The sequence below is a fragment of the Castor canadensis genome, chromosome 7 (assembly GCF_047511655.1).
Source record: "Castor canadensis chromosome 7, mCasCan1.hap1v2, whole genome shotgun sequence".
NCBI classification, from domain to species: domain Eukaryota; kingdom Metazoa; phylum Chordata; class Mammalia; order Rodentia; family Castoridae; genus Castor; species Castor canadensis.
In genome coordinates this window covers 142,341,679-142,358,932 of record NC_133392.1, presented here as the reverse complement: position 1 = coordinate 142,358,932, position 17,254 = coordinate 142,341,679, and the positions used below count along the sequence as shown (strand labels likewise).

General features: G+C 48.2%; 1 protein-coding gene across 10 annotated transcripts in view; it reads right to left on the bottom strand.

The window, feature by feature from the left end:
• Nucleotides 1-335: 335 nt before the first annotated feature.
• The window catches only part of Ptafr (platelet activating factor receptor), a 29,727-nt gene continuing 12,808 nt past the window's right edge, over nt 336-17,254 (bottom strand). For 3 of the 10 annotated variants that reach the window (XM_074080845.1, XM_074080842.1, XM_074080841.1), the window contains exons 2-3: nt 8,215-8,303; nt 336-2,848 (exon numbers count right to left, since the gene is read on the bottom strand). In XM_074080845.1, coding sequence (XP_073936946.1) covers nt 1,757-2,812 — 1,056 coding nt within the window. In that variant the 5' untranslated portion in view covers nt 2,813-2,848; nt 8,215-8,303 and the 3' untranslated portion in view covers nt 336-1,756. Of the gene's footprint in view, nt 2,849-8,214; nt 8,304-10,766; nt 10,847-17,254 lie in introns of all 10 variants that reach the window. The other 7 variants (XM_074080849.1, XM_074080848.1, XM_020178678.2 and 4 more) reach the window with 4 other exon arrangements.

Here is a 17,254-nt window from a genome sequence, read left to right as displayed (position 1 = left end):
AGCACTGTGACTTGAACTCACGTCGTCACACTTGCTAGGCAGGTGCTCTACCATTTGAGCCACTATGCCAATGTCCTTTCAACTCTTATGAGATGATTGAGGGGTCAAATTCTCAGAAAAGAAGAGGACCTGAGGTGAGCAGTCACCCAACCACAAGGCAACTGCCTTGGTGTTTGCTCTCACACAGCCCTAGAAGGTAGGTTCTACTTCACAGGTGACAACACTAAGAGGCAGAGAACTGAATGCCCAGGCCCTTGGCAGGATGTGACAAGGACTTGAACCTGGATGTGACACCAAAGTTCAAGTATGCCACCTGCTCACCATCAGCTATCATCATAGACCCAAGCAAATTATTGGCCCATCAGGAGACATTTATCAAATCGACAATCTAGTGCTTGCCTGTGAGACAGGAAACACATGTCCCAACTTCATGGAGACACTGGCTGGAAGGAAGATTTCTCAGAGGGAACACAGTGCTCCGGAAACCTAAGAAGGCTCCTCCAAGTCCCCTAAGTACGAGGATGCCAAGGCCTCAGTCTCAGGGCAAGAGAGGCATCCCATTTGAATTTACTGGCCAAAAGTCACAAGAAGGTAGGACCAGGTATGATGGTACATACCTGTAATCCCAGCTACTCTCAGGCAAAAATCAGGAAGGTCACAATTCCAGGCAAAAAAGTGAGTGAGACTCCATCTCAACAAACAAGCTGGGTATGGTGAAACTTGACTGCATTCCCAGTAGGTATAGATAGGAGAACTGTAGCCTGAAGCTGGCCTGGGCAAGAAAGTGTAAGACTCTACCTGAAAAATAACTAAAGCAGAAAGGGCTAGAAATGTGGCTCAAGTGGCCTGCCTAGCAAGTGGAAGCCTCTGAGTTCAAACCCAGGACCACCAAGACGAGAAAACATCACATCCTGCCAAGATCCTCAGGAGAAGCTGACACCTGCCAGCTGTTGGGACAGCAGCTGTCCCTCCCACTTCCTGGAAGCTGGCTGAGGGGCCTCCGAAAGAGGCCAGCGCCTGTTACAACAGAAACCTCTGGAGAGCCACGTTCCCCAGCCTGGACAAACACAACTTTTGCTTTGAGTGGCCTTTGCTCCCCCATAGTGGTTCTGAAGTGGGGTCTGCTATTGAGCCCAAAGGCTGGGCAAGGGACAAATCTCCCTCCTGCTCCCTCAGAGCTGATCCGGACCGAGGAGAAGCCCGAGCAGAGACAGCAGAGAAGCTCCCACCCATACCCCGGCTTCGGTCAGTATCTTTGTCCTCATCTCATTTGGAAAAGGTTGCTGGGTGAGCCAGAATATTCCATCACTGCCAAATGTCATAAGGACCTTATGCCTGTGGGGGACAGAGGATGGCTACACCAAACTTCCGTCTAAAAGTCCTTCCACACAGCCAGGGAGAGCCCCTCCCCCACCATAGCACTTGAGATTCACTGTCCCAAGCTGCTGTCCATGGGGTGAACTGGGTGGCTCAGTGTCCATTCCCAAGGTTTGCACCTGGCCTCGATGGTCCTCCTAGCCTCAGGGGCTCCGGGCAAGACCATCAGTCAAGGTTAGCTATGTGTACCCAAAGCAGATGAAGGGGACATTCAGTTTCTGGATTTCCCAGCAGTCCAGTGCAGCCCTGAGCCCTGCTCAAGAGAGAGGTCACCTCCATCTGTAATGGGGCATCAGTGACCAGAAAGAGGTGAACACGGCCCACAACCTCTTCCCTCAGCTCAGTGAGTGGGGTCCCTGGAAGAGAAGACTTGGCCTGGCTAATTTTTAAGGGAAGCAACCGGGATCTGGTTTAGTGGCACCACCACCTCGGTGCCTGTGTCTGTAGTGGCCCGGGAGCATTTGCGGCTGCCACGCATGGAGAACAGCTTCTCGCTGAGGTGCTTGCGGAATTTCTTGGTGAGGAAGCAATAGATAATGGGGTCTAGAACACAGTTGGTGCTAAGGAGGCAGAGAGTGACCTGATGGGCATCGTTGATGGCCTGGTGGAAGTTGGTGTGGTAGCCCAGCTCGGCCAAGGTCCAGGGCAACTGCACCACATGGTGAGGCACAAAGCAAATGACGAAGACCCCCAGGACGGTGCACACCATCCACAGTGCCCGGCGCCTCACTTCGGCGTTGCGTTGCTGCTGCACCGGCTGCATGAGCAGCGTCCGGATGATGACCAGGTTGCAGGACAGTATGATGAGGAAGACGAGGAAGAAGCCCAACACGATGAAGATGTGGATGACAAGAACAGACACGCTGCCCTGTTCGTAATGCTCAAAGCAGCGGGTGATGTTGCCCGTGCCATTGTTATTGGGTACTGAGTTGGTCTCGTCCAGGACAAGGAAATAGGATGCAGCAGTCACAGTGGCCACCCAGATGGCCAGGGAGAGAAAGATGCCCCGCTTACGGGTGGTGGCCTGGGCCGTCTTGATGGGATGTGTAACAGCCTGGAAGCGGTTGTAAGTGATGACGCCCAGGAAGGCCACGGAGCAGTAGGTGTTAATGAAGAAGAAGCAGCCAGCCACGTTGCACAGGAACTTGGGCAGAATCCAGTTGCCCTGGTGGTAGTAGTAAGTGATCCACAGCGGCAGGGTGATCAAGAAGAGCAGGTCGGCCACGGTCAGGTTCACCATGAAGATCTTGATCTCATTCAGCTTCTTGGCAGGGTACAGGTGGGCAAAGACCCACAGCACGTAGCCATTGGAGACCACCCCCAGCACAAAGATGATGCTGTAAACGATGGGGAAGAGAGTGTACCGGAACTCAGAGTCCACACGCAAGGACTCGTTCTGCTCCATCGCGCTAGGCTGCGGCGGGATGCTGCTCATGGGATCCTGGCTGGGCCTGGAAGACCACACAGGATTCTGGTCAATAGAGAGGGAAAAAGGGACTGTCAAACTGGGTGCCAGTGGCTCACACCTGTAATCCTAGCTACTGGGGAGGCAGAGATCAGGAGGATCGCAGTTTGAAGCCATCCCAGGGAAATAGTTCACAAGACCTTATCTCAAAAATACCCAACACAAAACAGGGCTGGTGGAGCACCTGCCTAGCCAGCATGAGTTCCTGAGTTCAAACCCCAGTACAGCCAAAAATAAAAAAGGAGGGACTGTGGATTTCACCAATTCCAAGACTCTGTGCTATGGTTGGAATCAGGGTGTCACCCTCCAGATTTCATATTGAAATTTAAGTTCCAATGTGACAGCATTAAGAGGTATGACCTGCAGGAAGTGACAAGGGGGGGGCCTCATAAGTGAAGTGAGATTAACACCCTCATAAAAGGACTCAGGGTTAAAGGGTGCACTGTCTCTTGACCTTTTTGACTTTCCCATCCTTTCTCTACTATGTGAGAATTCAGCATTCAAGATGTCATCTTGGAAGCAGATACCAGGCCTCACCGGACACTGCACCTTGATCATGAACTCCCAGCCCCAGAATTGTAGGAAATAAATTTCTGTTTTTCATAAATTACCCATTCTTAAATATCCTATTATAGCAGCACTTACAGGCTGAGACACTTCCTTTATGCATTTTTTTTTTAAGACAGTCTCACTATGTAGCCCAGGCTGGCCTCAAAGTCACCATCCTCCTGCCTCCACTCACAAGTGCTAGGAATACAGGCATGTGCCATAATGCCCAGCTCTTCTGTCTGTCTCTCTCTCTCAATGCTGGGATTGAACCCAGGACTTTGCACATGACAGTACAGTGTTCTACCACTTGAGCACATCCCTAGCCTGTTTTTTTTCTTATTTTCTTTTTTTCTTCTTTTTGCAGTGCTGGAGCTAAAACCACCTAGGACCTCACATATGCTAGGTAAGCTCTCTGCCACTGAGCTAAATCTCCAGCCTTATTTAAAATCCCTGGCTCTCCCAGTGAATTGGCAGCTTTTTTCCTCCTTTCTACAGAAAGTGATGTATTTTTACAAATCTGTTTCAAAAGGCTGTGGATAGAGCTCAGTGGAGGACACTCGTCCAGCATTCACAAGGTGCTGGGTTCAATCCCAAGCCCTGCAAAAAAAAAATAATAAATAATATATATATATATATATATATATATATATCATATACATACATACATATATATCTAGTAATAAAACACATAAAATACACACCTCTTCCCTTCCTACCCTCTATCCCCCATCCCTCCTTTTCTCTTTCCCTCCCCTTCGTCCCTCCCTCACTCCCTCCCTGTCTGTTCAACAGTGGATTCCCAGCAGCAAGAGCCAGTGCAGGAGGGAGGCATGCCTTGCTGATTGCACGCACCCTCTGGGAGACCCACAGTGCACATTTGCATGCCTGCTTGGACAAACTGCTGACTGAGGCCATTTGGAGGCTTTGCTCCAATAGTGTGAGGGCAGCTTATCTATGTTACATTTGATAAATGTAGATTTCATTATTCCCAATAAATCACAAAGATTCCTTTAAAAACAAAAAATTCACCCACAAGTCACACCACAAAAGACATTGTTGGTTTGAAGGCACATTTAAAACCAGTGTTTTGGAGGGAGAGGAAGGGGCTGGGAGGAAGGGGGGAGAAATGATCCAAACATTGTATGCACATATGAATAAAAGAAAAAATAAATAAATAAAACCAGTGATTTGGGGATGAGGGTCTCACTGCATTGCCCAGGCTTGCCTTGAACTCCTGGGCTCAAGAGATCATCCGCCTCCCTAACAGATGGGAAGAGGCGAGTGCCACCTTGCCTGGCAGAGGACTCATTGTGCTTCCCCAACATCAGAATTGCTGCTCTGCAGGGCTCTTTGCCATTCCTGAAAGCTGTCCTGCCATTGGGTCTCAAACTCTGGGGCAATAGTTCCAAAGGAAGGACGTGGAATTGCGGGCAGTAAGATGGGGACCACGGGGAAGCTATTTTCAGGGCTGAAAATAGTCTCAAGCAGTAAGTGCACCTGCCTATCAAGCATGTAGGCTCTGAGTTCAAACCCCAGTGCTGCCAAAAAACAAAAAAAATTGAAGAAACTATTTTCAGTATAAAACCAAGTCTTTAATTTCCTTTATCACATTTTGATGTTTGCACTAATGTTGAAAAGCAATGGCAAGCCAGGTGCAGTGGCTCACACCTGTAATCCTAGCCACTTGGGAGGCTGAGATCAGGAGGATCTTGGTTTGAGGCCAGCCTGGGCAAATAGTTCATGAGACCCAATCTCCAAAAATAACCAGAGCAAAATGGACTGGAGTGGTGACTCAAGCGGTACAGCATGAGGCCCTGAGTTCAAACTCTAGTCCCACTAAAAAAAGCAATAGTAATCAGGGGCTGATGGAGTGGCTCAAGTGATAGAATGCCTGCCTAGCAAGTATGAGGCCCTGAGTTCAAACCCCAGTACCACCATAAAAAAAAAAAAAAAAAGCAATAGTAAGTAAAACTGTTAGTCTCAGCACCAATCTAGGCAATGACACGAAAGGCGTCACTGTATTCTTTACAGCATGCACTTGAAGTATAAACGCAATTAAGCACGAACGCTCAATTTAACTTTAAATGTCCTCGATAAAGCAAGAAAATTATTCATTTCAGTAAACCTTGAGCATGCATTTGTGTGTGTGTGGTATGGGGACCGATCTCAGGGTCTGGTGCTTACTAGGCAGGTGCTGTGCCATCTGAGCCCCACCCCTAGTCTCTTTGCTTCAATTATTTTTCAGATATGGTCTTGTGCTTCTGCCTGGGGCTGCATGGACCACCGTCCTCCTACCCTACACCTCCTGAGTAGCTGAGCTTACAAGCGTGCCCCACCATTCCCAACTCAGTCCACATCTTTTTTCATATTCTGTGTATAAAACAGGAAATACACATGAAAGGCTTCTGCAGCAAGTGAAGTACAACAGTGGCCTGCAGGAAAAGCACCTGTGCATTCATTTGAGTTGTGAACTGAACTTTTTGCTTGGACCACCTGTGACTGACAAGCTATGGTGTTTCAGATTTGTTCAGCAGGCAGATGTTTTCTCAAATACAAGCTTATCATCACAAGGAAAATAAATGATGGGACTTGTCACTGATGATAAAATTCAAGCATTCAAGAGAAAGTTAGAATTTCTGAACTAACGTTTGACATCTTGTATCTTGACAGGTTTCTAGTACTTAAAGAACTTTCTACCTGAGGGTGGCGTTCCATGGTAGAACTTAGCAGCCACTGGGTTTAATCCCAGCAATAAAAGGAATTTTCTGATGAGATTGATGGAGGTTTTGTTGTTTTCCTTTGAATTTTGTTTTGGGGTGCTTTTAGTGTTTATTTGGTTTTTGGTTTTTGAGACAGGGTCTCATTATGTAGCCCAGGCTGGCCTTAAACTCTTGGTTTTTGGCAGTACGGGGATTTGAACTCAGGGCCTCACACTTGCTAGCAGGCGCTTTACCACCTGAGCCACTCCGCCAGCCTCTTTTTTGTTATGGGTTTTTTTGAGATAGGGTCTCATGAACTATTTGCCCAAGCTGGCTTCAAACCTCAATCTTCCTAATCTCTGCTTCCCAAGTAGCTAGGATTGCAGGCATGGGGCCACCAGTGCCTGGCTGGCCTTGAACTCTCGATCTTCCTGTTTCAGCCTCCTGAATGCTAGGATTACAGGAAGGCACCCCCACACCCAACTCAAGATTGATGGAGTTATTAATAAATTCAAGTGTTTTTTTGCAGAGGGTTTTCTGTTGTTGTTTTTTTTTGGGGGGGGGTTGATGCTGGGGATAAAACCCAAGGCCTTACACATGCTAGGTAAGTGCTCTTCCACTGAGCTCCATTCCAGCCCCAGATTCAAGTTCAGATGTGGTATTAATGAAAGATTGGCACGTAGAAGTTTTATAAAACTCAGAGAGTCATTTTCCAATGAGAAAGGCATGCTATTTCAGAATTATGCACGAGTAAAAGACCATTCAAATGGCAAGAGAGACCAACACACTGTCATTGAAAGTGTTACAGAAAGTTCACGGACATGGCTCCCTGCCCACGGTGTAACTCGTCATTAAGAAACTACCATTTCAGGAACTTTCTGTCAAAGAAGTCTATCACAAATTATCTGAAAAGACCATTAAAACATCCCACGATGCTTACGGTGGTAGAGCACTTGCCTATCATGAGCAAGGCCCTGGGTTCAAACCCCAGCACTGGTAAACCAGTTTCTCCTCCACTAGCTGAGGGCGGATTTCTTTTGAACACTGCAAACAAAGCCTGGCGTCACAGCTTCCTGAGAGCAGAGCAGAAACTCCAGCTTTCTATTAAGCCCAGCATCAAAGAGCTTTGCAAATGGTGTAAATCAGTGCCACTCTTCTCCCTAAATTGTTTATGTTTTACAAAACCTAGTTCTTTTTCTTCTCTAAAAATATGTTATTTAAGATGGGAAGAGTTTATTATTGGGTTTATTTTAGAAAGAATTTTTTTTTAGAATGCTTAGTTGTGCCAGAGGCATGGATCAAGCAGTAGAGCACTTGCCTGGCAAGCATGAAGCCCTGAGTTCAAATCCCAAAAAAAAAAACCAAGGGTGCCCAGTTATAATTTTTGTGTTTGTGCTGCCGGGGGTTAACTGAGGGCCTTGTGCATAGACTAAGTGTCCCCAGGCCTTTAATTTTTTGTATGGTAAATGTTGATAGATACCATGCAGATAAACAAAAACTCCTTGGGACCCTCAATAACTATGAAGGTTATAAAAGATTCTGAAGGCCAGAAGGTTTGGCCATTGCTCCACAATCCCACCCCACTCCCTTCCCTTAAGGCCTGGCTGCCCCTCGTCTGAGACTGGCCTTGCTTCTCTCTCCTGCAGGACCCTGTTCCTGGGATGAAGAGACATGTGGCTTAGCCCTGTCCAAGGAGGCAGGGGGTAGCGGCAGCCCATAGCTGGGCAAGGCCCAGTGCTCACTCTGGTTCTTGGGGAAGTCCTGTCCCTACCCACCACACAGGAAGTGCCTTCCTCTTCTGGGTTTGGGGCCCACTCACTGGGGCGAGGGCAACTGTTTCCAGAAAAGCTCTGGCCAGAGGGCCCCACCCAGGACATCCTGGGTCATGCCTGCCCAGACATGTCAGAAAGTCTTGCCACCAGGGCCAGGGCCAGGGTGAGGCAAGTGAGACACTCACTTGGGTTCAAAGTTGAAGGGGACACCAAAATGTCAGTAATGAAAATAACATTTATTTATTAATTATTGCCATTCTGGGGTCTCACAATTGCCAAACAGTTGCTCTACCACTTCAGCAATGTCCCCAGCACTCTTTTTTGCTCTGCTATTTTTTAGGTAGGGTCTCACCTTTTGGCCTGGGGCAGCCTCAGACCGCGATGCTTCTACCGACGCCTATGCCCCCCATGTAGCTGGGATTACAGGTGTGCACCACAGGCCTGGCAAGATAAATAATACGTTAATGTGATGCTTTTGAGAATCAAAAAGAGTATTACTGACTCTTCTTTTGCCTCAGGCTCTCATATCTAAAATTTTGATATTTTAGTCATCACAGATATGTTAGCGTTAATTTTAATTTTTTTTTTTAATTCTACCACCTGAATGCAGCACACACAGGCTAACCTGTGTGTGACCTGCTCAGTCAGTCATTCAGACAAGCACTCAGCTCCAGGCCCTGAGCAGAGCACTGAGGCCCTGGAGAACAGACCCAGGCCCTGATCTTGTTCCACTCACAGCCCATTTTGCAAGAGACTCTAAAATAGACAAATGATAAGTGCTCCATGACAGAGATCACACGCCTCATGGGGATTTAGAGAAGTTGCCTTAACCCAGCGTGTGTGTGGTACCGGGATTTGAACTCAGAGCCTTGTACTTAGTGCACGATCACTTGGGCAACACCCCCAGCTCTTTTTGGCTTTATTTGTTTGTTTATTTATTTGGTGGGACTGGGGTTTGAACTTAGGACTTCTCACTTATAAAGCAGGAGCTCTAATGCTTCAGCCACACCTCTAGTATTTTGCTCTGGTTATTTTTGGAGATGGGGGTCTCACAAACTACCCTGGCCTTAAACCTTGAGCCTCCCAATGTCAGCCTCCCGAGTAGCTAGGATTACAAGCATGAGCCTGAGTCAACCCAGTGCCCGACTTGACTTTATTTTTCACGTAGGGCTCAAGTTTATGCCTGGACATGGGTCCTCCTATTTATGTGACTCACACAGGTGTAATGACAGGTATGCATCACCACACAGCTTATTGGTTGAGATAGGGTCTTGCTAACTTTTTGTCCAGGTTGGCTTCGAACTGTGATCCTCCCAATCTCTGCCTCCTGAGTTGCTGGAATTACAGGTGTGGGCCTCCATGTCCAGCCCCTAGCCCAGTCTTTTTTTTTTTTTTTTTTAGAGGAACTGGGGTTTGAACTTAGGGCTTCCTGCTTGCAAAGCAGGCGCTCTACCACTTGAGCCACTCCTCCAGCCCAACTTTGCAGATTTGATGGACAGAAAGTGGTGATGGATGGTTTAGATAATCAGACCAACCAGGGACAACTGCCAGGTTGTCACCCAGGTCAGGTGACTTCGGCTGTGGGGGTCTGGCTTTGTGGAAATGATACTCAGGAGGAACAGCATGAGGTAGGAAAGATGAATTCACCTGGGGACACCACACTTGGGGTGCCTTGAAACATCCAGGAGGATCCTGGTTACACTCTGAATAGCCTAACATCAAAGAAATCAAAGGAGGAGAAACTAATGACAGGAGCACAGGCGGGACAGTCAGAGGGTAGGAAGAGATTCAGGTCTATCATACTGGACATATAAGGGAAGAAAGCTTCAAGAGTGGGAGCAAGACCAGGCATGGTAGATCACACCTGTAATCCCAGCTACTAGAAAGGCAGAAATCTGGAAGATCACAGTTCTAGGCCAGCCAGGCAAAATGTTAGCAAGACCCTATCTCAACAAACAAATCTGATTTGGTGGTCACAGCTGTAATCCTAGCTACATGGGAAGTATAGGTAGGAGGATCATATTGCAAGGCCAGCCCTTGGCAAGAAAGTAAGACCCTATCTAAAAAATAACCTAAAGCAAAAAGGGCTGGAGGTGTGGTTCAAATGGTAAAGCCCTTGCCTAGGGAGCATAAGGTCCTGAGTTCAAATCCCAGTACTAAAGTCATCGTACTTAAGCCCCACCTAAAGTGGCATTAATTTTATTAGGTGTAATAATGGCATTGTGACTGTATCTCTTCCGTCCCATGACATCCACATAAGGAAGTATTTACAGATGAAATCATACAAGACCTGGAATTTGTGAAAGTTCTCCGTGGGCCAGCACTGCTGATCTGCAGTGCAGACTGGGCTTCCCAGGAGCCCCAGCTAGGAGGGCTGCCAGGAGCATGTCACTCCAGAGCGTCCAGTCCTCAGGCCCTGTGGGAGGCCCAGGGGACAGACTTCTTCCTTGCCATTAGAGGAGCAAGATCAGTGGGGGGACACCTGTCTGGAACAATGCCCAAGGCCATTGCCTCTGGTGCCTCCAAGACCCTTCACCCTGGCTCTTCATACTTCTGCACCTCTGTTCAATGCCAGATTCCTGGTCCCCATATGACCCGTTTCCCTTGTCCATCATCCCAAACTCAGTGCTTGGTTGTACCTTTGCATCAATAGGACCTTTGACATCCCCCAGCCAAATGTCCCCTGGGCCCGGGGCTCATACCTGTGATCCTCTATTCAAGCTGAGAATGTGCTGCCCTCCTCTCCCTGCCCACTGCCAACTACCCAGCATTCCTTCTGATCATTCAGGCCTGGATTCCTGCAGCTTATTTTTCCTGGGCCTCCCTGCCTCCTCCCCTGGGGCCTGGTGAGTGCCCATCTCTTGGGCTTCCATAGCTTTCAGCTTTCATCCACTGGAAACTTACCGCCCTCCAGGAGCAGAGTCCAGCCACGCATCCACCTGACAGCTGGGCCCCATACTGGGGACACTGAAGTGGCTTAATCTCTGGTTGGGGAAAATAGTCAAAAATAAGCAGAGAGAGGCAGGCACTGGTGGCTCACGCCTGTAATCCTAGCTACTCAGGAGGCAGAGATCAGCCAGGCAAATAGTTCAAGAGACCCTGTCTCGAAAGCACCCAACACAAAAAAGGGCTGGCAGAGTGTCTCAAGGTGTAGGCCCTGAGTTCAAGCCTCAGTACCGCAAAAGAAAAACAATAATAAGAAGCAGAGAGAAATAATGCAGGTGTAGTTTAGTGGGGGAAAAAAATGCCTAGCATGTACCAGGCCCTGGCTTTTGTTTCATGTGTGTGTGTGTGTGTGTGTGTGTGTGTGTGTGTGTGAGAGAGAGAGAGAGAGAGACAGAGAGAGAAAATGAGAGAGAGAGAGAGAGACAAAGAGAGAGACAGAATAATTTCACATTGTGATGAATTCAATAAATGAAAAATTTTAAATGGTCACCTGATGAAGATTGGGTGGGGGTGATCAGAGGAGGCTTCTCGGAGGAGGCAACATAAGTGAAAACAGAGGCAGATCTACGATGAAGTCAGTGGTACTGAAGCTTCCAGCCCTTCCCAGGTCCTGTATCTAAAGGTGTATTGCTAATTTGGCATCTTTTCTTCAGAGAGGACCCCTCAGGTTGTACCAGCTTTAGGGATCTGAAAAACCCGTATCTGTCTCAGGCTGAAATCTAAGGACTGAGGAGGAACGAGTCAGGATGAGCACTAGAAGAGAAAAGGTGTGTGCAAAGGCCTGAGGTGGGCATAAGTCCATTCTGTTCTCCAGAGGGATGGTTGTCACATTTGGGGAACTGAAGAGCAATGAGGGGACCAGGCCACAGATGCCCCTCAGCCAGGGAAGGGGTGTGCCTCTCGCTCTGTGAGCACCAAGCAGGAAATGGCCGATGTGGCCGCTCTAGCTGCTAGGCAGAGAACAGAGGCCATGAGGCAAGAGTGGAAACAGGCCACTGCTTAGGTGAGAGCCGCATTTCCGACTCCTCTCTCACCCCCAGCACTCCTCGTGAACTTGGCAGAGCTGCGCTTGGTAAGTACAGTCAAACAATGACCTAGCACCAGACAGGACGGCCTGGCCCCCTCATTGCACAGGCTGTGGTCCTTGTACCTGCAGCGCCACATGGCCTCCAAGCTGGCCAGGAATCAGACTCCCAGGCCCCACCCCAGATAATAGCATCCGAATCGGCATGGAGGTGGAGAAGTGCTGCTCCACACTCCAGCCGCACTCTCCTTGGTCTAACACCTCCCACACCACCTCCGCATCGCCCAGGGTCAAGTCCAAGCCCCTTTCCCTCCTCACCTCCCCTACCCATGCTGAACTCTTGCTGCTCCCCTGAATACCCCACGCTCACAGCTCAGTGCCTTTGCACATGCCGTGGTCCCTGAGAGAGCCTTTTGCCCATTGCTTTACCTAGAAAAGTCTTTCACCCCTCATCTAAACAGTGCTTCCTCTGGGATGCCTTCCCCAATCGCCAGAGGCAGAATGAGTTGCAGCCTCTGAGTCACTGAGGCATTGGCACGTTCCATAGTATAGCACCTGAACAATATGTTTTACCTGTTTGTTTTGAGACAGGGTCTTGCTATGTATGTGTTCCAGGCTGACCTTGAACTCCCAAGTCTTTTCAAGTGCTGGGATTACTGGCTCGAATTTTTTTTTTTTTTTTTTTAGTGGGACTGGGGCTCACACTTGCAAAGCAGGTCCTCTACTGCTTGGGCCACACCTCCAGTCCATTTTGCTCTGGTTATTTTGGAGATGGGATCTCACATGAACTATTTGCCTGGGCTGGCCTCAAACCACGATCCTCCCAATCTCAGCCTCCCAAGAAGCTAGGATTACAGTCATGAGCCACCAGTGTCCAGCCACAATTTCTTTTAAATACTGCTTTCTGTGGCTGCTTCTTCTTTAGGCTGGGAGCTTCTTAAAAGCATGGTGCAAATCTTTTTCATCTCTTTACTCCAGTTTCAGGCACGGGGGAATGACTCCATGAGTGACTAAGTCCTGACAACCTGGCACAAAGGAAAATGTGTGGCACCTCTCTGGAGGAGAGGGGGGAGGAAGAACAAGGTCTCTGAAGTCAGAAAGACTGGGTTCAAACCTGGATCGCCATTTATTTACTGTGTGACCTTGGGCAAGTCACCACTCCTCCGACCGCTGTTGCCTCATTTACAAAATCTTACAATCCTAAGAACAGTTCCAAAGGTAGGAGTACAAAGTAGCAAGCACAGGACCTGAGCCACTAGCAGCCAGGCCTCCTTCTCCTGGTCGCCCCGGCTATTTGAGCCAGGGGAGCGGCTGTGGTGCCCACTGGCTGGGCTTCCAAACACATGCGGCCTCCCCCACCAGCTCGGGCACAGCCCAAGGCTGATGTCAACGAAGCTTTCAAATGCATTTGGAGGCGGAGGCAGTGGCTCAGGCCACTCAGTTTAACACATGGGCTCAGCTCCCTGATGAGGGCCCAGCCCTCAGCTGGGGGCAAGGTAGGGCGGCCATAAATTACTCGTGGAACTGGGGAACTCTGCCATCTTCAGCTCACACCCTCTGCCTGGCATCACGGCAGAAATGTTCCCAGTCCCTGGGGAGCCTGGGCCGAGGAAGGCTCCCATCCAGAGCTGGCCATCAGAGGGGAGGACCATCAGGAACCGCAGAAGAAAGCACACTCTGGTTAATCCCCCAGTGTAGACTGTGGGTTGGGAAGTTGGGTTATCAGTAGGCCATCCCCCAATATTTGTGGGCTTAGTTGAGGTCAAAAGTCAAAATGTCTAAATATTTACAAGCTGGAAGTCCAAGTTCATCCATGTCCGTGCACAACACCTATCTCCTTGCAGCCCCCAAGCCTGAGGGTGCACCCCACAACAGAGCCCGGCCTAGAAGTGGGGTGGAGGGAGCATATGTGGATTCCACATTCAGGACTCCTTGCTCTTAGGGAGTGTGTGGGTGGAGGGCAGCCAGAGCCGGCCCCCCAAACCTCAGGCCCCCGGCCATCACTTACTACTGAAAAGTATGGACATTTCTCACCTATGGTCATAGTTCCTGCTCAAATCAGCTTTGGAACAGGGATTTGATGCTATTTTTTTCCAGGGAAGTAAGTGTGGTTAGAGAAGAAAAAAAAAAAAAAACACTTGTCCACAGTCACACAGCAGGAAGTGGCAGACTGGGGATCTTGAACTCCAAGAACCATCCTGACTCTCCTACGCCAAGTGGAGCCCTGCCAGGAGCCAACCACTCCTTGGCCAGGAGTGTCCTATGGCCTAGGAATAGGAGCTCCAAGTGCTAAAAGGCCCCAGGAAGCAATGCCCTTGACCTGGGGCTTGCTTTTTACATTGCTTCCTGAATTCAAGAAAGAAATTGGGCTCTGTATCCATCTGACTCCTGCCTGGCAGCACCAGAGCTGGGATCAAATCCTCACTGAACCAACAAACTCACCCTGTGACCCAGAGTCTCCATTTTCTCTTTGGTAAAATTAAGATTTAAGCCAACTGCAATGGCTCATGCCTGGAATCCCAGCTACTTAGAAGGTAGAGATTAGAAGGATCACAATTTGAGACCAGCCCTAGCAAAAAGTTACCAAGACCCCATCTCAATTAATAAGCCAGGCATGGTGGTAGATGTCTGTGATCCCAGCTACTCAGAAGGTTATAGGTAGGAAAATCACAGTGTAAGGCCAATTCCAGGCAAAAACATGAGATCCAACCTAAAAAATAACTGAAGCATAAAAAGGAGGCTTGACTCAAGTGGCAGAGTGCCTGTCTAGCAAGCCACAAGGCCCTGAGCTCAAACTCCAATACCACCCTCCAAAAAAATTTTAAGATTTAAAAATGAGCCTAAATGAAAAGGGGATTAAAAAAACAATAACATTTACAATAGGATCAAAAAGAGTAAAATGCTAAGAAATAAATTTAACCAAGGAGGTAAAAGCCTTATATATCAAAAACTATAAAACACTGGTTGCTGAAAGAAACAAAAGACTGGACAACTAAGCTGAAAGATACACCATGATCATGGAGTGACAACTTACTAGTGTTAAAATGTCCACACCACCCAAAGCAATCTACAGACTTGTATTAAAATTCCAGTGTTGTTTCTTACAGATACAGAAAAAAATTTTCAAAATTCACGTGGAATTTCAAAGGACCACAAACAGGTACAACGAGCTTGAGAAGGAAAAACAAACTGAAGCCTCACACTTTCTGATCTTAAAACATATCACAAAGCTACAGTAATCAAAACAGTATAGTATTGACATAAAAATAAACAGAGAGAGCTTAGAACAGAGAGCCCTTAAATAAACTCTCATGTATATGACCAAATAACCTTCGACAAGGGCACCAAGACTACATAACGAAGAAATTATAATCTCCTCAGCAAGTGGCATTGGGAGGACTGGATATTTACCTGCAAAAGAACAAAAATGGACTTTTATGTTATACCACATAGGGCTGGGCATGGTGGTTCACGCCTATAATCCCAGCACTCAGGAGCCTGAGGCAGGAGGATCAAGAGTTCATTGCCAGTCCGGGATGCACAATGAGAACTTGCATCAAAAAAAAAAAAAAAAGAATAGAGTCTTTGCAGTCAGGAAAGGCTGGGTTCAAATCCTGCCTCTCTCACCTCCTAGCCACATGACTATGCCCAAGTGTGTCATTTCTCTGAGTCCCAGGTCCCTCTCCAAGTGGCAAGAAGATTCAATGAGATAATGTGTGCATAGTGCTCAGCGCAATTCAAGGTGTTCACAGTCGATCAATCTGAAAAGCTGTATGTACAGGAAATCAAGATCAAATCAGGTGTTTCTCCAATCAGACTCACCCCAACTCTAAGCTACCTACAGCAGCCTTCCAGATAGATTATGACCCATTCAAACTCCTGGGACCCACTTAGATTTTCTGGTGGCAGCTGGGATCAGTATCAGTAAAATGACACTAGCCAGTCTTATCCAAAATTCAATTTCCATATGCTTCTCTTTCCAGGGGTTTCCTTGTAAAATGGAGATAGTAACAATGCCCACGTCCTAGGGCTATTGCAAAGAAGTAGAAGTCAGGAGACAGTCACGCCTGTAATCCTAGCTGCTCAGGAGACAGAGATCAGGAGAATAGAAGTTCAGAGCGATCCCGGGCAAATAGTTCACAAGACCCTGTCTCGAAAAACCCTTCACAAAAATAGGGCTTGTGGAGTGGCTCAAGGTGAAGGCCCTGAGTTCACAAGTAGCACACACACACACAAAAGAAAGAAACACACTATCTTGTCAAACCAGGTATGATGGTGCAGACCCAAATCCCAACACTCAGGAGGCGGAGGCAGGAGGATCTCAAGTTCGAGGCCAGCATGGGCTACATAGAGAGACCTTATCTCAAAAACACAAAAACAAACCAACCAACAGAACAATGCCTGCTCTGCAGTGAGAGCTCAATGAGCATTGGCTCTTTTCGGTCTTACTTCTCTACCACAGGCAGATCAGAGGTGCCACCATGACACAACGCCACATTGAATTCTAATAACTATTGATTTTTCCCTCCTCTGTACTGGGAACTCCTGGGAGGCCAGGCTTCTGGCAAATCACTAATACCCATCACAGGTCTTCCTCCACTGCAAATACTCAAGAAATATTTAATAGCTAAATTAGCCTCCTGCAGCTCTTGAAGTCCCTGGGGCCAGTCCCACCTTTCTTGACTATAAAATGGGAATGATATCAACATTGACTTGGAGGATAGGCTTGAGGTTGAAGACAGATAAATCTAAAATCCTTGGCTTGTACTAGCTGCTCAATAAATGAGTTCCTGTCCCTTCTGACCTCCTGCTGTTGCCCTGGCCTGGCCGTGGTTGACCGTACCCTCTTAGGATTCCCCTATGGAGTGGCTTTCTTACCATTTCTCCAAGATTCAGGAGGAATTGAGAGGCAAGTGGAAGGAGTAATATCCTGGACTCTGGGGAGCTCTGCTCCAGGCCTTCTGAAGTTGCCAAACAAGGAGTCCAGCGCCATGGTGGCCACATTCATTGGTTGGTGAATGGAGCTCTTTGGAAAGAGACCGGGGACAGAGAGTCTAGTGGCCCAGAAATCGGGGCAGCTTGGAGCCAGGGTTACCCAATTCTTCTCGTCACTGGAGACTCTACCTTGAGTCCAAATATGTATATTACACTGATGTGACTCAGCCTGACTTCAGCTGGACCAGGAAATCCCTGTGGAGTTGGGACACCCCAAACCTGACTTGGGTGTGTCTGTGAGTCACCCTCCCCCATCTAGCTTCCTGCGAGACTGGCAGGGAAGAGGGAGTGAGCAGGTGTCTCCCTCACCCTCTGGGCATTCACACCCCAGCACTGGGCTCAGCCTCCCTTCTACCAGGAATGGCACTGACTTCTTCCCAGCTTGGGAGTCCTGACTCAAAGCCAGTCAAGGGCCCAGGCCCAGGAA